At 48.8% G+C, this 25,476-nt stretch overlaps 1 protein-coding gene across 11 annotated transcripts in view; it reads right to left on the bottom strand.

Moving 5' to 3' along the window:
* The window catches only part of ANKRD27 (ankyrin repeat domain 27), a 52,259-nt gene that overhangs the window by 19,853 nt on the left and 6,930 nt on the right, over nucleotides 1–25,476 (bottom strand). For 8 of the 11 annotated variants that reach the window (XM_036833572.1, XM_036833575.1, XM_036833576.1 and 5 more), the window contains 17 exons: nucleotides 25,270–25,401; nucleotides 17,981–18,091; nucleotides 15,909–16,065; nucleotides 15,024–15,178; nucleotides 14,520–14,579; nucleotides 13,986–14,039; nucleotides 13,814–13,879; nucleotides 13,650–13,726; nucleotides 12,705–12,826; nucleotides 11,558–11,636; nucleotides 10,926–11,058; nucleotides 6,158–6,250; nucleotides 4,973–5,100; nucleotides 4,386–4,468; nucleotides 3,457–3,572; nucleotides 2,366–2,458; nucleotides 764–961 (listed from right to left, as the gene is read on the bottom strand). In XM_036833572.1, the coding sequence (XP_036689467.1) occupies nucleotides 764–961; nucleotides 2,366–2,458; nucleotides 3,457–3,572; nucleotides 4,386–4,468; nucleotides 4,973–5,100; nucleotides 6,158–6,250; nucleotides 10,926–11,058; nucleotides 11,558–11,636; nucleotides 12,705–12,826; nucleotides 13,650–13,726; nucleotides 13,814–13,879; nucleotides 13,986–14,039; nucleotides 14,520–14,579; nucleotides 15,024–15,178; nucleotides 15,909–16,065; nucleotides 17,981–18,091; nucleotides 25,270–25,371 (1,827 nt within the window). In that variant the 5' untranslated portion in view covers nucleotides 25,372–25,401. The remainder of the gene's footprint in view (nucleotides 1–763; nucleotides 962–2,365; nucleotides 2,459–3,456; nucleotides 3,573–4,385; nucleotides 4,469–4,972; nucleotides 5,101–6,157; nucleotides 6,251–10,925; nucleotides 11,059–11,557; nucleotides 11,637–12,704; nucleotides 12,827–13,649; nucleotides 13,727–13,813; nucleotides 13,880–13,985; nucleotides 14,040–14,519; nucleotides 14,580–15,023; nucleotides 15,179–15,908; nucleotides 16,066–17,980; nucleotides 18,092–25,269; nucleotides 25,402–25,476) is intronic. The other 3 variants (XM_036833571.1, XM_036833578.1, XM_036833568.1) reach the window with 2 other exon arrangements.

Genomic DNA, 25,476 nt, shown 5'->3' with positions numbered 1-25,476 from the left:
GCAGAAAGTAGGGCCTGTGCAAAGGGAGACACCTGGAGACCTGTATTAAAACGGCATCACCTATGTGAGCCACTAGCCGGGATGCTCTGGGCATCAGGACCTCGGATGGCCATCGCACGTGGCCCTAGGCTTCCTCTGGCTAGTTGGCCAAACACGCTTCTCTGCGGACACCCCTTCAACAGAGCTGCTGCTGGGAAGGCCTGGCCTCTGGAAGCTCCCATCGCTCCCCACCTGCTCATGAGCAAGCAGTGCACGACATGCGGCCCCAAACTACGTGCTTCCAGAAATTACCAGCAGGACGTGCTAGTAGTTCATTAATGAATCATTTATGAAGGAAATTACACCCAACGATGTTCGAAGTTGGCCAAATCAGACTAAAGTTTTAGACGCTGAGGGTGAAGGAACAGGAAAACAGAGCTGATGCTTGCTGCTTCCAACACCCCGTCCCCGCTCTTCCCGGCCGGAGCCACCGTCCCATTTCCTCTCACTCCACCGGCCCAGAAACCAACAGCACTCAGAGGCCGGGGCAAACTCTGCTGGGAGCAGCTCTTGGCATGACACTGAGAAAAATGCCTACTAAGATGGAAAATAAGATGAATAGGTAAAACCCATGAACGACCAGGTCCCGAGCGCAGCAGAGAGGGTGCGGCCAAGTTCTAGCCTTGGGGACTAACGCACAGTGTGAACAGCACGGCCAAGACCTAAGCTGCGGATGCTGATATTGTTTAAAGTCATACTGCTGCTCCGAGATGAAAAAGCCTACCTTTGAGTTTAACGCACACTTGAGGGGCGTTTCCTTCAGCCTGTTCTGGATCTCTGTGGACGCTCCGTTCTGTAGCAACGTCTCTATGATGCTTTGGTAACCCCAGCGGGCAGCGATGTGCAGGGGAGTGTCTCCTTTCTCGTTACCAATATCTAGTCTGCAGGACTGCACGTCATAGTAGACCAGAGCCTTCACACACTGCAAACAGAATGGGAAAGGCCACCGTGAACTCACACGCCCAGCCTCGGGCAGATCTGTGCAGCCCGCAGCCTCGGCCCATGTCCCAATTCGATCAAGGCGCCATCTGCCAAGCAAACATACGGTAACAGAACATTAGACCTCCAGGGCTCCAGATCACCTGACCAGGACACATCGTTCCTGTTTTTTTTTTTTTAAAGAACCCAACTGCCAATCAATAAGAAATGGCTGAATAAATTGTCACACATCATGTGCAGAAAGGAGTCACCAGAGCAGGCCTGAGACCGCCATCACTGGAAAGGCCTGCTTGCAAGGCTGGCCCCCTTGACTTGCGATGTTCCCTGGGAGCTTGGATTTGGGGGGTGTTCTCACAGTCCCCTGACTGATGAGAGGGGCTCACTGGGCCTAGTTTGTCCAACAGTGGTTTATGCTGAACACCTGCTGTCCTTCTGGGAGTTTGGAATGTTGAAATGTTCTAGGCAAAAGGGTGTTCACACGACCAGCCTCCAACCAAAATCTTGGGCATTGAGTCCCTAATGAGCTTCCCGGGTGGAAAACACTTTGCATGTGTTGTTAACGACTCGTTGCTGGAGGAATAAGCTGTCCTGAGTGACTCCACAGGGAGATGCTCTTGGAAGCCTGCACCTCGTTTCCTCCGGACTTCATCCTTGGACCTTCCCTTTGGCTGATTTTGCTCTGTGTCCCTTTACTGCAATAAATATGCTACATATTCAGCTATGAATACAACCATATGCTCATCCTGTGAGCCCTCCTAGCGAACCACTGAACTGGGGAGTGGTCTTAAGGTCCCTGACACAACACACGTCATAGACTTTGTGTAGCGATTATAGAACGGGTTAGATCTACATTTATTGACCTATGGGATGTCCATGATTAAGTTAGGAAAATAAGCTCCATAAAATTGTGTAGGGTATAATCTCGTTTTCGCTCATCCATCACCTAACCCAGGCTCAACCCACGTCTGTATAAATCTACCCGGATATTACCATGGAGAGAAGCGAGAGAGTGGTTAGGAGAAAAAGTAACACACACACACACACACACAGAGTTAAATATTAAGCAAACACGGAAATGATGAAATTCCTTGATATTTCTTTAAAAATATAAAATGTAAAAATTGAGTATGAAGAAAGGTAAGAAGCAGATGGTAGCGGGGATGAATGCACATGATTTCATTTCAGGAAAAAACAATTACGTTTTAGATTTCTGTTATTTCAATACAGCATCTGTAATGTGTTTTTAAATTTTTTAATTAAAAAAATTATCTGCCAAATGTTCCAATAACTGTCGACATAAAATACGACATTCAACCAACTGGAAATTCACTTTTCTCTGTGAGAAAGGGTAAACACAGCCGCCCTCGGAGCAGCAAGGACCACTTACGTCTTCGTGGCCGTAGGTGCAGGCCAGGTGCAGAGGGGTGTTGCCGTTGTTGTCTTGCACTTCGGCGCTGGCTTTGTAGTGCAGCAGCAGCAGCTTCCAAAGGAGAGGGGAGAGCAGTGAGCACCAGGAGTGCCCGGGAGCGCAGGCGCGTGCTTCCGCAGGAGCACAGCACGGCCTCCGGCCTCACAGCGGGAAGTCGCTGGTCTCCATTTTCAACCTTATCTACTTACACTACAATTAAAATTATATCAACCCTATAATAGAAAATAATCTGAAAAGGAATATATACTATATATAGAGAGAGAAAAACATTATATATATATACACACACACATATATATCTGAATCACTTTGCTATACACCTGAAACTAACACACTGTAAATCAACTATACTTTGAAACAAAAAAATTTTTAAATTTTAAAAAACAAAAGCAAAAAATATTATCATCACTCTCATCCTTCCTGATAAAAAGTTTAGAGATTACTTAAAAAAAAAAAAAAAGAGTGGATATATGTTTATGTATAACTGATTCACTTTGCTGAACACCTGAAACTAACACAACATTGTAAATCAACTCTACTCCAATACAAGTTAAAAAAAGAAAAAAGAAAGAAAGAAAAACAACCCCCATCAATCACTAGCAGTAACTGAGGCACTTTATGTACCAAACAACTTAAGCTGAAATTGAAACATCACTGATTGGCAAAATAATTTTGCCTTTCTAGTTTCTGGCCCGTCTTCTCATCAGTAGGTGTTAAGTCTACGGGAAAGTCCATCTCGGGGCCCTATTTAAAATATTTCTAGTATCCTGGGGGTGGGTGAAGGAAAATCCTATCTCATTATTAAAAAGTATGATACCAAAAAAAAAAAGTTTAGAGATTAAAAAAAAATCTACAGCCCTACCCTTCTTCCCCCATATTACCGTGACATTTCAAATCTACACCTAACAGCTTTTGCCCAGCAGACCCTCGGCGAGGTGCCTGAGACCCCAGCCCTCCCTGCGGCCCGACCAAGTCAGCGTGGAACACAGGAGGGGCCAGCCCTGCCAAGCCGCGCACAGAGCCCAGCTCGTCCGGGCCCAGCTGCTCACCGTCACGCTCTGACAGCCCTTCTGACACGCGAGATGGAGCGGCGTGGAGCCATGGTAGTCTGTAGCGTTCACCACCGCGCCCTTGGAAACCAGAAAGTCGATGAGGGACGCCTGCCCTACAGAACAGAAGGGAAGAGAGCGGGCTTTCCAAACCCTGCAAGCGAAGCCACGGCACTATTTCACCCTCTCATCCCCCGGCACGAGACACGCCGGGAGGCATTTTTCTGCTTGGGGGGAACCAGTGCTAATGTGAAGTCAGACTCTGCAGATTCCAAACACTCTGGGGTGGCCCCTGGAGGGGACTCGGCTCCAGTCCAGCCCCCAGCCACAGAAGGTAGGAGAAAAGAGCCTTAGACGTCCGCAGAAGAGTCCATGGTGCATCAATCCACAGGATGGAATATTGTGCAACCAGTAAAAAAATACTGACATGGAGAAATGTTTTGCATGTCGCTGAGTGAAAAAAGCACCGTACAGAAAAGTATGATCCCCACAGCATCATCTATTTTATACACACACACTCACAAGCATGCTGACATTTCAGACAGTCATGAATCAAAATGATCTCTGGGAGACAGAAGGATGGCGGGTGATACTACAGATGTTTGTGTTTGTGTTTTCTACCTTGAATGCGCACATTTTTTTTTGCATGTGCACTTTAAAAGACAGTATAGCACAAAGAACTATATTCAATACCCTATGATGAACCATACTGGAAAAGAATGTTTAAAAAAAAAAGAATAAAAAAATAAATTAAAGACACTAAAGTTATTTTTTTTAAAGGAGGAGTATAAGAATCTCATAGTGCAGATTCAAGCCTTCCCTGGCTGGACCACCAGCCCAGGGGCAGCACCAGGCATCCACACGGTGAGACCCAGCAGCCACCCTCTCTCTGCAGGGCCGCCCTCGGCCCCATCCCTTTGCCCACGTACCGCAGAGGGCAGCCACATGGAGCGGTGTATGACCCCTGTCGTCTCTGGAAAATGGAGTAACAATGGAGGGGTCATTCAGCCTCCTAAAAGAGAAAGAGGATACAGAGAAATACACCAGGGTCCTGGGACAAGAAGACAGATCTCCGGGTATGATCCAAGCTGGGTCTCCTCTACCATGTCCCAGAGAGCAGAAGCCCCGACTTCCGCAGGGCCTCTCTCCCCGCCCACCCCTCCAGGCCTTGACAACCAGCAAAAGAGCCCAATAAGGATAAGGGGAAACCAAAAAGGTTACAGGCGGGAGCTGACAGTCCTCCCATCCTAAAACCCACTTTCCGAGCCTGGGGCACACCCTCTGCCCACCTCCCCTGGTAAAGCAGCCGAGCAGGGTGCCAGGTATGTTTACAATCTTTATTCCACCTGATTCTCCAAAGGGGCAGACGTTACTCTCTCCACTTCACAGCAGAGGAAGCAGAGTGCAGCGAGGATAAGTTCCTTATTCCAAATCTCACAGCAAACAAGTGGGAAAGTTCTGCCCAGGCCCCGAGTCTCCCCTTTCCTGGAGCTGAGCCCACATAGGACCCTCGTACCCAGAGACGAGTTTCTCACAGTCATCACAGAAGCACAGAGGGTGACACATCTTTTGGACGGCATCTTTATCTCGGTCTTCCTGGCTCAGAAGTCTTTCCACTTCTTTCTGGTTACCTGATGCGATGTGCTAAAAAGTGACATCAAAAGCACTATTGATATGAAGGAACTAAGGTGTGAATTTTCTGAGCATCCTTACAGAAACACACATCTACGTATGGATGGATGAAACAATTTGCTCTCTGGGACTTGTTTAAAAATAATTTGGGTAGATGGGGAAAAGTGGGGCGGGGGGATAGAAATGAAACAGGATTGGGAGATGGCTACGCGGGGGTTCCTTCATTGTACTACTTTCTTTTATTTTTATAAATGTTAGGGTTTTTCCAAAACTAAAAAAAACAACAATATGACAAAATTTCCAGAGCAACAGGAGTAGGGGGGCAATACATCCTGAGCCTTGGTGTAGATTTTGACCCCTCATTAGAGGGTCAAATCGTCTTGTAATCTAATAGAGCCTTGGTTTGCAGAACAGCTGCAATTATCACAAGACCCCCATCAACAAGCAAACCTGCAGGGCTCACCCCTGTGATGCCTGGATGTATTCCCCACAGGGAGTGAGATGTTCTGAGGGGTGCATAGCTCTGGGTCCTCCATGGAACCCACTCTGGCCCCGGGTGGCCCTCTGACGACTGCCTCGTAGGGAACCTCGCCAGCCTCCCAGCGGCAGATCAGATCTGAGGAAGGAGCCGCCAGCCTGTGCCTGAGGATCAAACCACCACCAGGTGCCTTGCTCCCAGCCCAGCACGCTCACACACACCTCTGCAACTGGGGCTCCCGGAGCCGAGAAGAGGCACCAGTTCTGGCAGAGCTGCCAGTGAGGTGCCACTGAGCTGACTGTGAAGGACCGGCCATGTTTCGCCAAAGGGGGAGAGGAGGACAGCCGGGCAGAGGGTTCCACACGCAGGGCCCGGTGCCCTCGCTATGCTGCCCAGAGGGGCTGCAGCGCAGCTCACGTCGGGGGAGACGGGCAGCCGAGCTGATCCAGCGTCCCGTCCCTATCCCTCCCTCGAGCACAAAACGAACTCCTGCACTGAACTACGCGGACCACCCTGATGGATTCTACAGAGGTGTGGGAGGATGGAGGGCCCCTCACACATCTGTGCCCGCAGGACCTCTGCGTGTCTTACCTGAAACAAGCAGTCAATGGGAGTCGAGGTCATCTGAGACAGCAAGCTCATTCTCTGCTTAAGGAACAGTCTGTCGCCAAATCCCTCGGACTCCTGCAGGAAAAGCCGACAATCCGTTTTATCACACGTCATGAGCTGTCAGTGCAGATCCTTGAAAACAGAGGACCCAGGAACGATCCCTGCTGTTTCCCACAAAACAGGACCGGCAGTGCCTCTCCCCGCCCCCAGGGAGCCGCACAACAGACCCTCATCAGGCTCGGAGAGGGGCTCCCCGTCTGCCTCTCCAGGAAGTGGGGCTCTGATGACAGCTTCCCGGCAGGAATCTGGGAGGGGGCAGCATGCTGGCTGTGTGTGTGTGTGTGTGTGTGTGTGTGTGTGTGTGTGTGTGTGTGTGTGTGTGTGTGTGTGTGTGGAATGTGGCATCTCTCAGTGTGGAATGTGGCATGCACACAGCACCATCCCCCACGTGGAAACCTGGATTGTCCCGGCCTCCCCCTCCTCTCAGAACATCTGTCCTAATGCCTGCAGAGCCCCTGTCCGCTGCATGTTACCTGGGCCCACAGACAGAGGAACCATGTGACAGGCTGGTCTACCCTTCCCAGTGTGAACCAGCAAGAGAGAGAAGGGTCCTGCTTTTTTTTTTTTTTTTTTTTTTTTTCCTGCTTTTTGAACATACTTACTAAGACATCAGACAACACGGCCACTGGCCCAAAGTCCAATAAAATATGGGGTCCACCCCAATGAATAAACTCAGGTCTTCATAGTGCAGGTAATTTTTACCTAGATATAGAAATCTAAAAATGTATCCTTTCTCTATGAAATCATTTCTAGTGAGACACTTCAATGCTCACTTGAGCACCTGTGACTAAATTGGTAACAAATTAACTTCCTTGAAAAGAATCTTGGTGGGAGACAGATGGAATTGTTTCCAGCCAGCTGCTGCCAGAAGAACTCACCAAACCCTGAGAAAATTATGGGAACATTTCTCTCTGTGGCCCCCTAGGTTCTGATGAAGAGGTCCAGTTAAAGAGAGAGCTGTCAGCACTTCTGGGGCCCACTGCCAAGCAGGGCCCCTCCCGCCAGCCGCCCTCACGGGGGCGTCTTGGCAAACAAACACCAACCCTCAGACATAGAGCCACCTTTGCTCCCAGTCGGTATACGCTGTGTAAGGCTCGATCAACCTGTTTTATTCAGGGATTTACAGCTGAGCTGTAAATCAGAGAAACATCAACGACCTTATTGTTCAGGTAAATTTGGGGCTCTTTCCCCCACTTAGGTGACTGTTTGAAGGGCACTGATGAAAAGAGGCAGGTCTTCCAGGACTGACTGGTCAGGGAAGGATGAGCAACCAGAAGAGATAGCATATCAGCTAAGACCAATTTGGGAAAAGGGTAAATACTATTTATTGGAAGCCCAGTATTGTGAAAAAGACCTGCAAAGCTGGAGCAGAGAAGGGTGGAGAGCCTTTCAAGGTTCTCCTCCATTTTTTTCTGTCCACAAAGGTAAATCTAGAGTCATCCCAGTAATGGTTATTTTCAAAAAAGCTCAAGTCTTCATTAATGAACATGCTTAAAGAATGTTTACGGTCATCTCAAGTATGATTATGTCTTGGGGAGAAAATTTCTGGGAAACTACATTATAGTATATAAAGAGTCAATAGTAAAACATTATTTGATTTCCTAACACTTAGTCCTTAATGCTTTTCAGAAACCTCACCTGCTGTGTGGAGATACACTTGGGCTCTTTCCCCGGGAAATTCTATCAATACCAACAAGCAGCCGTGGCCTCGCACTTTCCTAGATGGAACTGCACTAAGGCACAGGCAATGCCACAGACGGAATCCCAACGCTGGCATCACAAAAGACAAGGAAGCCACCACAACACCTGCTCTGTCCATAAAGGTAAAAGGACATCTCTCAGGCCTGACCCACTCAAGACCCAAGGCTCGGGCTCCATGGCCAGCCGAGAGGATGATGCAACCTTGTCGCAAGTCCAGGGGGACCAACCACCCTCCAATCCGGGAGGGCAGGACCAGGGTCTGACAGCCCAGACAAGAGGGGCGCACTGGGCTGTGTCCCCCCCTTGCCCACCCAAGCTCATGGCCATCCTTGGGGCTATCCACGCAGGATGCACCAGAGAGCCAGGAAACAGAGACATCCAGATGCAGGTGTTGCAAGATCAAGGAAGGGCATCAGTATCACTTCACACTTCGAAAAGGCACTTTCAAATATGCCATTTGATCCTCGCAACCACCTGGCAGGGGTGAAATACACAACACGATCCCCAGTGTAGACAGGAGGGACAGAGGCTCAGAGAGACAAACAGACTTGCCCAAGGGCTGCACGCAAACCAACACCAGCACAAGAGGGGCCGCCCCTCAAACACTCCCACAAGCCCACTTGGAATATTTTCTGAAGGAAAAGTGTGTGTGAGAAGCTGCCTGTTAGAGTTTGGTCAACTACCTCTCTACTCTCTGGCCAAAGGCCTTCAAGCATTGGACTTCCTGCCTACATGCCACGGAAAGTAAGAAAGCAGGATGGTTGTGGTACAGGATGGGTGCAGCAAGGGGGGACGGGAGCACCTTCAAGAGGTGGGCACCTCCCTCCAGGTGACAAGGGGCACCCCTGGCCCCAGCAAGGAGCATCAGGCAAGTCCTCTGCAGGGTAGTGGGTCCAGGAGGGGAGACCCATCAGAAGGAAAGAACCAGAAGGGCAGGGCCATGATGGAAAACCTCCGCAGGCACCACGGGAACAACACATGTTCCTAGAACCTCACAGAAGACAATTCAAACTAAGAAATCTTGCTGCCCAACTCTGGAAGTGAGCAGCATTTCTTTTTTTTTTTTTTATATAAATTTATTTATCTATTTATTATTTTATTTTTGGCTGCACTGGCTCTTTGTTGTTAGGCGCGGGCTTTCTCTAGTTGCGGGGGCCACTCTTCGTCGCGGTGCACAGGCTTCTCATTGCTGTGGCTTCTCTTGTTGCGGAGCACAGGCTCTAGGCGTGCCGGCTTCAGTAGCTGCGGCATGCACACAAGGCTCAGTAGTTGTGGCTCGTGGGCTCTAGAGCGCAGGCTCAGTAGTTGTGGCACACGGGCTTAGTTGCTCCGCGGCATGTGGGATCTTCCCGGACCAGGGCTCGAACCCGTGTCCCCTGCCTTGGCAGGTGGATTCTTAACCACTGCACCACCAGGGAAGTCCCGAGTGGCATTTCTGACTCTGCAGACCTGTGTGTATGCAGAGGTGTCCATGAACACACACATGTGCATTCTAGAATGTTAATGATTTCCCCCTAAATTAGAAACAACTTTTCACGAGAGTCACAGCCAGCCACATCTGAGATGAGATGCACAGCCTCTAATTTCACCTGCGTATGTGTGTGGGCAATCAAATCAGAGCAGAACTTAATTCTTCAGCAAGCACCATGATACTGTTGGGCTACGTGCCAGCAAGTGCAGCATAAGCTCAAATTCTGGTTAAAAATATAATTGTATAAGTGCAGAAAAAAGACATATACCAAAATGTTAATAAGTCATCCCCAACTAGTGTGTTTATGGGAGGCTTTTGTTGTCTTCGCTGCTACTTTTTATATTTCACGTATTATTTATAAGCAAATAGTTTTCTAATCAGAAGAAAATAGAACTATTCATTTTGGGGAAAAAGTATACAAGGCTATCTACAATACAATTTCAATTATGTAAAGTATACACGGCAAGGAAAAAGACTAGAAAATATATAAACATGTTAACAATGAATGAACTCAGGGAACTGCTTGTACCCAAGTGCTCCTGTCTGAACAGGCCTATGTTCTTTTCCACGTGTTTCAACTTATTACTTTGGGAGCTTCTAACATCAGGGGAAAATTAAGATCAAGTGAATGTTCCATCCTCAGGACTCTTGGTGTTTTTTGTTGTTTTTTTTTTTTTGGCTGCGTTGGGTCTTCGTTGCTGCATGCGGGCTTTCTCTAATTGTGGTGAGTGGGGGCTACTCTTCGTTGCGGGGCAGTGGCTTCTCTTGTTGCGGAGCACGGGCTCTAGGCGCGTGGGCTGCAGTAGTTGCAGCATGTGGGCTCAGGAGTTGTGGCTCGCAGGCTCTAGAGCGTAGGCTCAGTAGTTGTGGCGCACGGGCTTAGTTGCTCCACAGCATGTGGGATCTTCCTGGACCAGGGCTTGAACCCGTGTTCCCTGCACTGGCAGGCAGATTCTTAACCACTGGGCCACCAGGGAAGTCCCAGGAGTCTTGGTTTTTAATACAGAAATCTCTTCATTCGATTGATTTCAACTTTGCAATTTCTGTGAGTACTGTCACATTTTGCTGGTTGGTATGCAGTGAAATAAGCCAGCAGTGCAATCTTGGTTCAAGAGTCTCACAGTTCTCATGGGAACATAATCACCTCCACTAGCCAAAGCTCACCAACCAACCAAGAAAATAATAATAGGGCCACTGAGTCCTGAAAACTGCAGACGTTAGTAATCTCATCTCTTGCCCATCGTGATCAGGATACCCCAATTCACCGCTTCTAGCTTCCCCTTCTGCCCGTGTGCTTTTGAGGATGACAAGGATTAATGAAGCAGATCAACAATGTGAAAGCCAAGATAACGCACAAACTTTCACAACCTACCGGGTGCTAGTGTTCACTCACTGGGCTGAGGCCCCATTCTCTCGGGAGAGCATCTCTGACTGCCCCTCCCCCACACCACCCTGAGAACCCCATCACACACGCCGTGACACCCACAAAGAAAGGGCAGAGAAGGAGGGAGGTCTCACCGGTGGCTTAACGGAGAGGCTTCCCTGCCGAATATACTCAATTGCAGCCTCAACTGAGGTCAGGCAGTATCCCAGTTCATCTTTTGCTGAGCTGCTAAATCTGAAGTTTTTGATATAACTCAAATTTGCCATCCTAATAAAAGGAAGAAAAAAGTTTTATTGCTGTATACCCAATTAACACTTTGGCAGAAACAATGCTATTGGCTCCATCATCAAGTCGGTTAGCTCCTGGGAGCTAGGGCTGCTTCTCCCTGGATCTTTATTTAGAGGGAGCACAATTAGGAAAATAAGTAAAGCTACTTGCGACTTTCCTGGAATGGGCTAGCTTTTAGAAAGCTGGTTATTATAAAGGGAACTTGCATCTCTGTGGGAAGAGGATGGGCTTTGGCGCCAGACAGAATTGGAGTCTGCTTCCCACTCAGCCACTGACTAGCCACATGCTCCAGAATGAGAAACGTAAGCTCACTGGGCCTCAGTTTCCCCATCTGTACCTGGAAGGACAGCCACCCCTTGCAGGACGAAGGCAGGGCAGTACCTGGCTCATAAGGGGCACTCAGTTTCCTAGAGTGACACTAAAACCACCCCAGTACAGTGCTGCCATTTTGAAAAAGCATTTTAACAAAAAATATTACCAATTAGGGATCTCTGTTTTCACAAGCAAATACAACAGGACTGATAGCAGATCATCAGCACACATGGTCTCCAAGTTAACTGCAAGGGAGAAACACATGTTCAAAGCCATCCTGGGACTCAAATGGACCGACAAGTGTTATCAACTCCCCACCACCATCCAACCCACAAAACCACAATCCAGGAAGATGACACATCAGGGAGAAATTCAATCGCACAATTTCCTTTCTAGTGTCCTGAATAGATGTCAGACTCCAGGGGAAAATGAATGCTTAGCATCCTCAGAACATGTGCAGAAGAAGCAAACTGCAAGCAGACCACCCCTTGCTACCTCCCGGGACAGATAAAGAGCCCGAGGAAGTCGGCAATGGTGGATACAACTTGAAGGTGTGCCAGAGCCACTGCCAAAAGCCTCTTTCCTCCTGGGATCATTTCTGTTTTATACACCTCAGAGTCTAATGCCGATTTACAGCTTGACTCTATTTTTTTCATTAAAATTTTAAGTAATCCATTCACACATTTAAAATGTCAAACAGTACAAAGAGCAAACCGTGCACATCTCTCCCATCCCTGCCACCCAGACTTCTTTCCCAGAGGCCACTGCTGTTGCTTCCCCCGTACCTGTCCACAGACAGTCTATGATCTCCCCATTGTATATATGGATACAGAGTCGCCCCCCTTTCCGCAATGCTGCTGGAAGGGTACCGTACACACTCCTGTTCATTTCATTCATTGATAATAACGCTTCGAAGATCACCCCCTATCTGCCCACACAGATCTGCCTTCTCATTACTTTTTTCTTATTTTGTTTTTACTTTTTATAATGGAAAATTCTAAATGTTTACAAAATTAGAGAGAACAACTTAACAGTTGAACCCCCATGTTTCCATCACCAGTTTGGCTCGTTTTTGAGGCTGCTGCTTCTCCGCCAGCATTTTCTCACCCTAAAGATGCCCCACCTATTCCCCCCCCGACCCCCATTACTAGACACCCACTCCTCAGATCAGACTCCGGGGCACTCACACGGAAATGCTCTGCTGCACAACAACCCATCTCTGTGACCCTTTAAGACGGCACTGCTTCTCAACAGATGTTTGCATCTGGACGTATGCAGCCACCCCACTGCCAGCCCCTTCGCCGAGCACACACCTCTCTGGCTGGGAGACTGGGTGATCAGCTGCACCACCTTCCGCAAACAAGCCAGCTTCTGCTGCGGGGATGTGCACCTGTTCAGCTGAGCCAGCTCCCTCTTGGCACGAGGTATGTTGAAGCTGCAAAATAGTTTGGAAAGTGACCACATAAGACCACGGTGTGAGGGCCCTCCTTCTTGGATCTAATCCCATACCTCAGATTCACATTTCTTACAGCAAACCGTAAGTAAAGACAAACAAAAATAGAAACTCAGAAGTAATCTGACTCGGGTCACTGGCAAAACCCAGCAGCTTTCAAGGTGCCAATCAAGCTGCCAGGTGATGTAGCTGCACCAGAAAATTAGAAAAAAAAAAAATCAGCAATCCTTAGCCCCAGAGTGAAATAGGCCAATGGGCGGGGGGGAGTTTAGACATAAACAGTTTAGATTTTTTTTTTTTTTACTCTTTGGCTGAGCTGCGCGGCATGCGGGATCTTAGTTCCCCAACCAGGGATCGAACCCATGCCCCTGCAGGGAAGCACGAAGTCTTAACCGCTGGACCACCAAGGAAGTCCTTAGACATTTTTGTAATAAAATGAAACTTAATCCAAAAGGAGATGCCCCTAAGGCAGGGGTCCCTCAGACTGGCAGGTGAGGAGAGACATCTGTGTGCAGGGCCCACCTGGGTGAGCTGCGTGCCTGCCCAGAGACCAGCTGTGTACGACCCCACCCCTCCTGGCTCCCACTCACCGGATGCTGGCAGACGGGTGCAGGAGCACACCAGCTCCAAAACAGTCGTCTGCCAACTTCAGCCCCTTTATCTTTGGTCGCAAATAACTACCCTGCTCCATGGTCTGAACCATGTCAAATCAGTGCCGCCACTGCTGCTTTGGGGGTGGGGGGCGGGGGATGGCGAACGGTGCCCCAGCCCCTGAGGACACGGCCACAGCAGCGCAAACCCTTACCTGAACTCAGGTTTCACACCAATATCCTTCTGCTGAAGATCTTGAAGGCTCCTTGTGATTTTGTTAAAGGCAGCATCCTAACAAGAGATTTTAATGAAGCTTCAAATGTCTTAAAAGGCTTAGAACAGGGCTTCCGTCCTGGATGATGATGATGGAGAACCTACCTCGCTTGCTTCCATGGTCCCCACATATTTAAAGATCAGGTCGTAAATATCGTGCTGGACGTACATCTGTGAAATCAACGGGACCCAGTTCAAGGCATGTGAGTGGGGGGTGGGCAACAAAGGAGCCCCCGGCACTGCCGTCTTCTCTCCCCTCACTGCCCTGGCCCCTTACCTCTACAGCCTGCTTCATCAGGTTCATCTGGGCCTCCTGCTTGGCGAGCACTTTCTGGAGGACAAGACGAGTACAGTTACAGAGCATGCACTAGCATGTGGGCAAACTGTAAGTCTCTATTTTTTTTTTTTTTTTGGTTTATTTAGTTGATTCACAATGTTGTGTTAATTTCTGCTGCACAGCACAGTGATTCAGTTATACATATATATATATACCTTCTTTTTTTAATATTCTTTTCCATTATGGTTTATCACAGGATGTTGAATATAGTTCCCTGTGCTATACAGTAGGACCTTGTGGTTTGTCCATCCTATATACAATAGTTTACATCTGCTAACCCCAAACTTCCACTCCATCCCTCCTCCAACCCTCTCCTCCTCGGCAACCACCAGTCTGTTCTCTATGTCCGTGAGTCTGTTTCTGTATCGTAGATAGGTTCACTTGTGGCATATTTTAGATTCCACGCATAAGTGATATATGCTATTTGTCTCTCTCTTTCTGGCAAGTCTCTCTTTTGAACGTCGTGCTGCTTACCAGGTGGGAGTCCCTCAGCAGCTGCTGGAGGCATCTGGTGTAGAGAGCATTCACGGAGTCCTGTGCAACACAGAGCAGACAGAGAGGTCACCCTCGTGATCCGAGGCCACGACACAAAACCCAGGACGTGTAACGTGTCCTGGGGCAAAGAGAACACTTCACAAAATGGATTTCCTGGGTGACAAGCTCTAAATCCTAAAGCAAGCTTATCAAATCAAGTGTGTGATTTGTTTTTCAACTTTGTTTAGGTATATGCGTTAAAAGTAGGAAAAAAAATCCCCCTTAGGGTTAACATAGATGATAACGATATTCATTTTTATACTTCTCTGTGATTTTCAAGTTTTCTACAGTGGTCTGTACTACTTTCATAGGTAAAAAGAAACATTTAAACAAAACTTCCAATGATGGAGGCAGCAAAGTTACAGAGTGAACCAAGAGGGATCCTGGTGCTCTGAACTGGCCTGAGACAAGGCACGCCTAGCAAAGCAAGACACGGCCACTGACTATGTGATGACGGAGGCTCTTCCTTTCACACTCTCTGAACGTTCGCTGGAAAGAGGCAATGTTCCTGTCGAATCTCTCTGCATGTCTTCCCAAAAACTCTCTCACATCTTCGATGGTTTTCAGGGAAAAGGCATCTGAGGGTGTTGAAGGCTCTTCTGAAAAAAAGACAGAGGGTCGGGCTGGCTGAAGGCTTCACTGTTTCCTAACAGGGCAAGTCCCACAACCCTTTGCCCTGCTCCTCTGGGATCTGAGGCTCCATCTTCCACAGGAGGAGAGGGATGACCTTATTTCAAGATATCGCCCAAGAGCAGCCCAGTTGGGGGTCCAGAGAGCCTGGTCCTCTTGAAGCCCTTTCCTGGGACCAAACCTGAATTATCTGGGATCCTGGGCATGACCTGTGAGGCTGTGGTGAGGAAGCCCTGATTCCTGACAATAAGAGCCTCGGATAGGAGCGTTTGGCACATTAATTGTTATCTCAACTTCGTGGGGTACCCAAGAATTATTATCTGGTAAAAATAATGAGATCTCAAAGAGGCACAGCAGTGGGGCTGGGTGGGTAATAATGCTGTAAGAGGTAGCCCTAAAGCCGAGGCCCAGAGACAAAGCCAGGGCTGCCACTTTGCACAACTCCAGGGGGCGACATTCCCACTAAGGTCTATGTGTGTAACATCCAACATGTACAACCACACACAGCAGCCTAATCCACATCACCTTGGCTCAAGATGACTTTCTGATTAAGTTTTAGGGGGAATTATTGTAAACAGTTATGCAGGTTTCTAGCGGGCTCTTGAATATTTTATAGGATGTTTACAACAGCTGCGTCAGGAGGAAGTTCAACAAGCACGTTTCTCCGAATCAGGAGAAAGGGGTTTTCTCCCAGAATACCTGAACTCTCTCTCTTTTCCAAAGGATGGGCTATGCACAGTATGCTGAAACTTTCTTCTTTTTCATTGTAGAAAGTTTCTTCAAAGAGAATGGGCACTGAGAGAAGACAGGCGAAACCAGCTCCTAGTTTAATCCTGTTTCCTTGGATAAAGACATCCTGGAACAAGAGAGCCGTCACTGCACCAGCAGCCCGTGTGACTGCCGACCTCTCTCAGCCTGGTCCGCATCCGGCACTTCACCCCACCCGCCTGCCTCTGCTCCAGTGTGGGTTTGCGGGGGGCACCAACACTCTTCCAGCTTGCTTTTTGGTGCTAAAATCTTTTCTTCCCTCTTTGTTCACCCTGTTACTCCAGCTACATAGTACCCTGATCCTTTTCACATGTTGCAACCCAAAAGCACTGTACCCTCCACAAAAGGAAAAAGTAAGAAGGTTCTCCTCTCTGAATAAGAGATCAGAATGACCCGATGCTGCAACCCGGCAGCGCCGAAGGATGTGCGCTGCATCCCCTCCATGGCTCATCACTCTGACCATGGCCAAGGTGCCCGGGAGGACCAGCCACGATGAGCCCAGTGCCTCTGTTCTCTTGGTAGATTTGGGTACCGGGAAGAGAACAAGTAAACTGACGGGCAGCTGTGGTGAGCAGACCCCTGGCAGGAAAATAGCAGCGTGCTTGGGAGCCACAGGGCTGCAGATCACCCCTCACCCCAGACTGGTGTACTGGTACCCACACCCCTGGACCCATCCCTCCTCAACCCCCCCAGTGCCCACGGCCCCGGCTACACCAGTGTGGGCCCCCACTCCTGACGGCGGGTAGGCTGGGGACCTCGGCCAGTCCTGACCAGGGATGGAACCTCCCCCTCTCGGAACCTAGCTGCTTCCGCTTAAAAAAAATAAGAGAATGCCTACCCCAAAGTTAACATCAACAATGAGACAGACTGACGTCACGTGCCTCCTGACACGATGCACTGAGAGAGATAAAACACCCTTCCGAGGCGTTCCTACTGAAAAGGCATAACTGCGATCTAATCATGGGAAACATCAGAGAAACCCACACTGAGGGAGAGTCTACAAAGCAAGACAAAAATGTCAATGTCATGAAAGACACAGACTGAGGAACCGTTCCAAACGGAAGGAAACTAAGAAGACTAACCACTGAATACACTGCATGATCCCAGACGTGATCCTGGATCTAAAAAAATAGATCTTTTTTGCTATAATACGGTATTACAACTAGCAGAATTTGTTGAAGGACAGTATGCTGGGACTTCCCTGGTGGCCTAGTGGTTAAGACTCTGCACTTCCAATGCAGGGGGCGTGGGTTCGATCCCTGGTCAGGGACTAAGATCCCACATGCCGGGGTGTGGCCAAAAAAACCAAAAAAGATTAAAAAAGGACAGTATGTTGGAGAAGCGTATTCTATCAATGCTAAATTTTCTGTGTGATCACGACGCTGTATTACATAGGAAATACACGTTGTTTTGAAGCAAAGGGACATGGTGTCTGCAACTCTTACTCTTTCTGAAAAATGTTCAGAAAAAGTAATAATGTGTGTGTGTAGACAGATAAGAGAGATAGGCAGATGGCTAGATGGGGATAGGGGTGAGGAAATAAAACAGATGTGGCCAAAATGCTAACAGTTGACCAATCTGGGCAGAAAGGAGGTATGTGAGAGTTCTCTGTACCTTACTGAAACTTTCTATAGGTTTGAGATGATTTCAAAACAAAAAATTCTTAAATTAGAAATTCATCCCTGATCCCAAGGGCACTGGGGATAAACAGCTTGCTCTGACAGGGCCTCTCTGGGGAGGTGTCCCAGCCACTCCCCGACTCCCCGGCAGAAGACCCGTGGGCTGAGGGAGAGGTGCCCGGCCCCACCTCACCTCCCGGCTGCAGCCAGGACCCTGCTCCCCACCGCCAGCTCCTCCGCCCTCAAAGGTAGCTGGGCTGCTGTGGTATCAAAGCCATCATGTAACACAGACGTGAACGGGTGAGAAGCAGGATTCTCTCCCCTCCCCCACTCCCAAACACTGAGTGAGTGGCCCTGGTTGACCCACAAGAAACGAAAGAATACCTTTCCATTTAAGGTCTGAAAGTGTTCTTCCACTGGGATCAAAATATAGGACTCAAACTGACAAGTAGACTGAACACTGCCTGACAGGCTTCCTTTGCAGGGTACTAACACCTGGAAAAAAAAAAATTAGGGTGAATACTCAAGAGATGTGTCATTTACAACTTCAGCAGAACACGAGGCATCCAAAGACGCTCCAACGGAACTGCCATGGGGACCTGCTGGCAGAGAGAACCTCTGGGGTCACTGGCCAAAGGGGCAGCAGCTGATCTGGTGTCACTGTGATGGAAGCTGAGGCCCACACCCAGCCGAGGGAGGCAGCACACGCCTCTTCCATCCCGGGGCCTCAGACCGGAGGGCTCACTCCCACCCCGCTGGGCTCTCCCTGCAGCTACCCCAGGGGCCCCCTGTCCTCAGCAGGCTCAGGAATGATTCCAGATGAAGAAACGACAGTTTGGAAAGTACAGAAAAGTGAAACTAAAAAATCACACAGAATCCTACCACCTGAATGAGAAACGCAGCAAAATGAAGACAGTTTCCCTCCCGTCTTCTTTCTATGCTTTTTTAAGCTGAACTGTGATCACAGTTTGTTTTACCAGCCACAGAAATACCGTTTCCTATTGCAGGCTGCCACCTCCACCAGAGATGTCTCAGGTGCCAGACTGCGTCTCTGGGGCAGGCTCAACCTGAAACGTGAATTTTGGTCCCACCGTGGCCACCGTGCTGACCGGGCACAAGCTTCTTTGCTCAACGCAGCAAAGGCAAGGACCTGCCCTGGCAACCACACGTGGATCTGTGCTTGGCCCAGGGACTCAACGTTTAAGAGGAATCTCTCAGATTCAAGTGCACCTGGAAGACGACGACCAAAGTGGTGAAGTCCCTCAGAGCCCCAGCTCCTAAAGCAGCCTGGCACAAGGCAAGCAGCTTCTGCACTATCCCCACTGTACAGACAAGGAAACTGAGGCTCAAGGAAGTGCAGCAACTTGTCCAGGGGCACACAGCCAGTGAGTGACAGAGCCAGGACTCAAACTCCTGCCCCCACCTCACCACAGCCCCGTCCTGTGGCCTCCTGCAGGCCAGTGCTGGGAGCAGGGAGCACAGCCCAGCATCTGCTAGTTTCCTCTGTGAAGACACCATGAAACTCTGGGGCCTTCAAGAGCAGTTGTCATTAGGAGCTTCCTCAGGCAGGTCAGAAAGAGCTTCTCTCCCCACGAGGGATACGCCAATTGCTCACGGCAGAAAAGGGAGGCCCTCGTTGATAGAAGATCACAACTGTCTATGAAGCGGGCTTGTCCCTCTGCAAAAAATCAAGACTGAATCAGACCCAGAGCTAGACTTAACTACCAAGTTCAGGAAATACAGAGACCAGAGGACCATGGTAACCACCACCACAGGGCTGCAACCGGCAAAAGCCAGAAGGCAGGAAATTCCACAGGATGAATGACCTTGATACTTGAATTGTAAGGAAAGAAGGAAAATGAGGAAAGTGGGGCTTATAGTTAAAAAAACAGACTGTGGTGATGATCTCACAAGTCTACACACATGTCAAAATGGATCCAGTTTTACACACTGAGAAGGTACAGTTTAGTTGTTCTGCTCAAAGTTTAGCTCAAGAAAGTTAGGAGGAAAAGAGATTTAAAAGGCGTATCAAGCAACAAAAATTTACTGTATAGCACAGGGAACTATATTCAATATCTTGTAATAACCTATAATGGAAAAGAATCTGAAAAAAAAATATATATATATATAACTCAATCACTTTGCTATACACCTAAAACTAACATAATACTGTAAATCAAGTATACTTCAATTTTTTTTAAAAAGGCCTACCAATCCAGAATAATGTGTGGATCACCTTTGGATTCTGATTTAAACAAACCAACTGGAAAACAAACAAAAAAAAATTATGAGACAATCTGGGAAATTTCGACAGTGACTAGACATTTGACAACAGTTGAGTTATTGAGGAATTTTTTAGCTGTGGTAATGGTATGTGATTTTTTTTTTAAGTCCTTATCATTTAAAACTACATTCCTACATATTTACAGATGAAATCACATGACTACCTTATATAATTGTCTGGAATTTGCTTCAAAATGGTCCCCCGGCTAAGGGGAGAGGGCAGCAGGGATAGAAGTGAGATGTGCTGGCGTCTGAGCCGGGCACTGAGGAAGCTGAGTGATGAGGGCGTTGGGTGCATTGTATGATTTGTTCCACTTGTACATGGTTGTTTGAAATTAAACATAATAATTTTTTTTTAATTTTCAGATAGCCAACTTTATTCAACTAATTATTAAAATTTGAGTTTGGTTTTTCTATTTTTTCTTCATTCAATATTCATGACACTGGGCACTGTTGGAGATACGGTGCTTTGTCCTCATGGACATTACATTCTAAGTGGAGGATACAGATATCTGAATAATAAAACACATATTCCATATATCAGTAAGTTCTATGCAGAAAATAAAGCAGAAAATCAGGACAGAGAATGACTGGAGTGGGGCAAGGGTTCGCTAACTCAGGTAGAGTGGTTACGGAGGTCTCTGAGGAAGTGGCTTTTGAGCAAGGAATGGATGGAGAGAAGGAACCACCAACTAAAGATCTAAGGGAAGAACATTTTTGTCAGAAGAAAGCATGTGCAAAGGTCCTGACGTGGGAATGGGCTTGGTGGTAGCAGATGTGGAATAAGAAATGGGGGAGAAAAACATAAAAATTTTAAATGTTAATGAAAGTGCAACTTAAAGAAACGGGAGGCCCTCAGGTATGAGCCAGAACTGAGAAACGGCCTCAAGGTTCCTAGGTGGCCTCAAGGCAGCCGTGAACACAGAAAGAAGATCTTGGAAACCCGAGGGTTGGCCCCAGGCCAGGGGACAGCATGAACCAGGCCTAGGGGCCGATTGCCCCACTCTAGCTCAATGGATGAAAGAGTCACATAGCCCCATCTGAGGAAGGGCCTCCGAGGGACCAGCCACTTCAGAGATGCTTCAGAGACACCCCACCCCTGTCCCCACCACACCTGTGACTGCATTCTGTGAGCCTGTTTACCACACCTTCTCCGCCTCCTTAGCTTGAATAATGCATGACCGGCTCCTGCTTCACTGAATCCCCATCACCAAGCACACTGCTCACCATACGGTAGGTGCCAATCAATATCTGTTGAGTGCGCTAGGGGCCTCCAATTTCAGGGACTCTCCCAAAGTTTTCAGGCCCACAATGCTGCCCGGAGCATTTCATTGCAAGCACAAGCCAGGGCTGGCTCTCTGTGGCCCCATCCGTCTCCACCAGGATCCCGCTGAGACCAGGGTGAGGAAGCCAGCCACGGAGGAGCGGGGTGGAGCAGCTATGAAGCCGCCCTCCGGAGACAGGGCCAGGCGCCCGGGGGCTCTCGTGAGATGGAGGTTCAGACTGCCTCTGGAACAGAGGTCATGGAGTTGGGTTTTTTTTGTTTGTTTGTTTTTTTGTTTGTCTGCGTTGGGTCTTGGTTGTTGCGTGCGGGCTTTCTCTAGTTGCAGCGAGCGGGGGCTGCTCTTCGTTGCGGTGTGTGGGCTTCTCATTGCGGTGGCTTCTATTGTTGCAGAGCACGGGCTCTAGGCACGCGAGCTTCAGTAGTTGCGGCTCACGGGCTCTAGAGCACAGGCTCAGTAGTTGTGGTGCACAGGCTTAGTTGCTCCACGGCATGTGGGATTTTCCCGGACCAGGGCTCGAACCCATGTCCCTTGCATTGGCAGGCGGATTCTTAACCACTGCGCCACCAGGGAAGTCCTGAGATCATGGAGTTTTAACAGCTGGTGTGGAGGACACAAACTTTACAGTGACCAAGCAGACCATAAGTTAGGGACCTACGCAGTTCAGAGCTTAACAATAAAATTTTTTATTATAGCCCCTTTATAAAATTTTTTTAATAAGTAATAGTCATTAAAGAAAAGAAAGAATAAAAGCAAGAAGCAGCATTAGTCTTATTACCCCAGGGTGCCCTCCTGACTCCTCCCCAGGCTGGGTCAGCCACTCCCCAGGAGCCCTTGACCACCTCTGTCCTAATACTCATCCCTCTGTGCTGCAAATGGCCTGTTTCTGGGATTCCCTGAAGGCATGCTGTGTTCCCCATTCATCCGTGTGACCCTGCAAACCCAGCACAATGCCTAGATGTTCAATGTCCGTCACCTGAATCTGTACTAAACAAATCCTGAGAACTGGAATTTGGACCTCAGCACCCTTAGCTGAGCTGTATGGGTATTTACTGGAAAGTCAGTTCTCTGGAACGTGGAAGCCATTGCTGCTGGGTTCTCAGGCTAGCCCTCAGAAGCCTGAGTACCCCATAATTAGAGGGCCACAATAAAAGGACCAAATTTAATCCCCTTTTGTCATTTTTGTTTTTTCCTACAGGCAAATGGACCCACCCGCAGTCCACCAGGGAAACCTAGAGAACTTTCGCCAAAGCTCCATGGACAAGAGACCCAGGGGTACAGCAGGCCTGCCCAGCTGGCTCTGAAAAAGCCACGGTGCAAAATAGCTGGATGGTTACAAGAACAGGTGACCACGAGAAGCAGTGTGCGGGTGTCACAGGCCTCTGGGATTGGAATGGGGGGACGTTGGGAGAGGAGCCTCCGCGCATCAGTCAGAGAGCGGATGGTGGAGGACGTGGAGGCAGTCCCATCAAAGGCGGCCAAACCCGAGGAGGGGCTGGGGCAGGTGAGAGGCCAGCCAACCTCCACCCTCAGCCGTGTGTGAGGGTCGTGTGAGGGCGGGGCCCAAGCTCGGCTTGCAGGGGGAAGGGGGAAGGCAGTTAACCCTGGGGATACACACATTCAAAAGTCGTGACTTCACATTTTTATAGTCCAGTAAAGGACTCTAATCCCCAGGGAAGATTCAGGGGCCGCCAAACTTGGCCCAAAGGCCAAGCCCCATGGAAGGAAATCCAGCATTCACCAGCTGAGGCCACGTGGGTCGTTCAGCGGTGGCAGAAAGGATGAGCGCTCTTCTAGAGGCCACTGGGATACTCTACTTTTTCATTCAACCAACGGACACGGAAGGAGCACTACGATAGATTAGACAGGGATGAGCCGGGGCTCCATCACACGGCCAGCAGTTGGCAGGGGCTAGTCACCAACACCTGGCCAGGCTGAGCAGGATGGCGAGAGCTAGCTCCTTCCCACAGCTGACCTGTGCTGGGGAGTTGGCCTTGCTGATTCTCGAGTCCACCGAACGAGGCCAAGGAAGGCCTGAAATCTAGTGCTGCCCAATGTGGGCCCCAAGCAGCCCCTCATGGATCTCAGTGGGGGCTGCAGTAAGGGGCCTAGGGCACCACTGGAATGCAGGATGACACAGCTTAAGAAGCATCTCTCTGCAAATTTCCTGAGCTGTTTTGCAGATGTGAACCACGCCCCACCCCCCACCCCCCACCCCCCCGCAAATGGAAGAACTACTAGAGGACCATGAGCACATAGCCCAGGCCTCCTGGAGCCTAAGGACTGATAACCCCTGTGACACCACCCTGCTGCCTCCCCATCAGCCAATCAGAGAACTGTGTACAAGCTGATCACATACCATTCGACCCCCCCCCCCGCCCCCCACCCCCGGCCTTTAAAAATGCTTTGCCAAAACCCTTCGGGGAGCTCGAGGCTTTTCAGCGCATGAGCCACCTTGTCTCTTTGTGTGGCCTTGCAATAAACCTTCTGCTCCAAAAAAAAAAAAGAAGCATCTCTCATTCCTCGGTGTACCTGAAAGGAAGGTGACCAAAGTGATTCAAAATTCTCTTTTTGCTAAAGTGAACTCAATTGGGTTTTCACTACTTGCAGCTGTAAAAGCACCTACTGGGCAACAGCAACCGTGCTATGGGCTGGCGACACAGCGATGAGCAAGACAGACAGGTCCCCAGGGCTTCCTGAGAAAGAACAGCGGGGTCTGCAGTGCGGCATTTCAAAAAGAGAAAGTTACATATGATGACACACTCTTACCTAGACAATATTTTTTTTAAATATCATAGAACAAAGATGGGAAGGAAGTATTTCCCAAGTGGGGTCAGGCCCTCCCAGTTAACATGATGGCTTGGCATCCTCTACTTTTTCTCTGCGACACTTACCATAATTAGTAAATAGGTACCCACAGTGTGACCGTCTCTCCCACTAGAATTTCAGCTCCATGAGGGTAAAGATCATGATGCCTATTCATAGTTTTGGCTGAATCCCCACATCAAACATCGTGCCTTGCATACAGCAGCATTTAATAGCTACCGTGAAATGAATGGATGACAGTGAATGCCTTTGGTGAGCTTTATGAGATTTTTATTTTCTTCTTTGGAAACAGCTCTATTCTCTAATTTTTTTTTTATAACAAAGTTTATGACTTCTAAAATCCAAAGTAAAAGAATTCTGGGAAAAAGATATTAATCACAAAACCAATCATAAAAACAAGAAGGGACTTGAAAAAAAAATCAGGTTTCTGAGGGCAGAGGGTTGGACTGGGTATGGGGAAAAGCCAGTTCCAAGCTTGCAGAGAAACCCGAGTTAACTGATTTCTCCATTGGTTCAAAGCCTCAGCCGCCTGACACACCTAAGATCGTATCACATGGCAAGAGAAGCAGGTACACAAGTAGGAGAAGAAAAGAGGACAACGCAGGAAAAGAAGAGGGCCAAGGCAGATGGGTGGCACAAAGGCGCCCAGCTCGCTGTGTCCCACGGTGTGCAAGTAAGATGCCTGCCAAGTTCACCAATCTGGGAACCAGAAAGACCTGCAGCACAGGGCCTGCCCTCCCTCCAGGCAGCAGACTATGGTTTCTCTCTTCTCTTGCTCCTGTTTCCTGGCTGCTCCTGTAGGCTTCTGAGGTTGTGGCCTCTATTACAAAAGTTCTCTCGGTTCTTTCTCTTTAGGAAATGCCTTTGAAGGTGACATACATGTGTGTGTATACACGTTCCCTTATCCTATGGGAGTGAGCACCCATCTCACAGACGAGGAGGAATATGATTTCTGCCCTGGAGAAGCCCTCCTGGTCCCCATGGAAACAAGAGAAACAGAGATGAATACCGTGAGACCAGTGACAACAGGGGCTGAGAGTTCAGAGAAAGGATTACACCCTGGGCTGGTGCAGTCCCAGGAGGCTGCCTGGAGGAAGCAGCTTGGGGCGTTCCCTCTCTGCTCATTCACATACCGAGCATGGTCTGCGGCTTGGTGCACTTAGCAGGCCTGTACCTGACTCCCTCTAAACTTAACTGAAGTCTACCATATTTGTGGCTTTGTCAGCACTGCTCGGTCCAAGCCTAGTGGAGAAGGACCACCCTCGGGATCGATGCACTTACAATGCCACGGGTTTGGGCCACCTTGTTGCACAAGTCAGGACGCCACTTTTGAAGAGCCAGATAGAAGGGATTTTTCAGGAGGTCCTCATCATACAGAGCCATATGGACTTCAGATGGGGCAAAAAGAGTCTCCTGGGACAAGAGAGGAAAAAGCAGTAAATGACCACTTTCAGAATGACCTAACACATAAAAGTCCTGATCTAACAA

Source organism: Balaenoptera musculus, chromosome 19 (assembly GCF_009873245.2).
Source record: "Balaenoptera musculus isolate JJ_BM4_2016_0621 chromosome 19, mBalMus1.pri.v3, whole genome shotgun sequence".
NCBI classification, from domain to species: domain Eukaryota; kingdom Metazoa; phylum Chordata; class Mammalia; order Artiodactyla; family Balaenopteridae; genus Balaenoptera; species Balaenoptera musculus.
The sequence above is the reverse complement of the archived record's forward strand: the minus strand, read 5'-3'. Positions and strand labels throughout refer to the sequence as shown.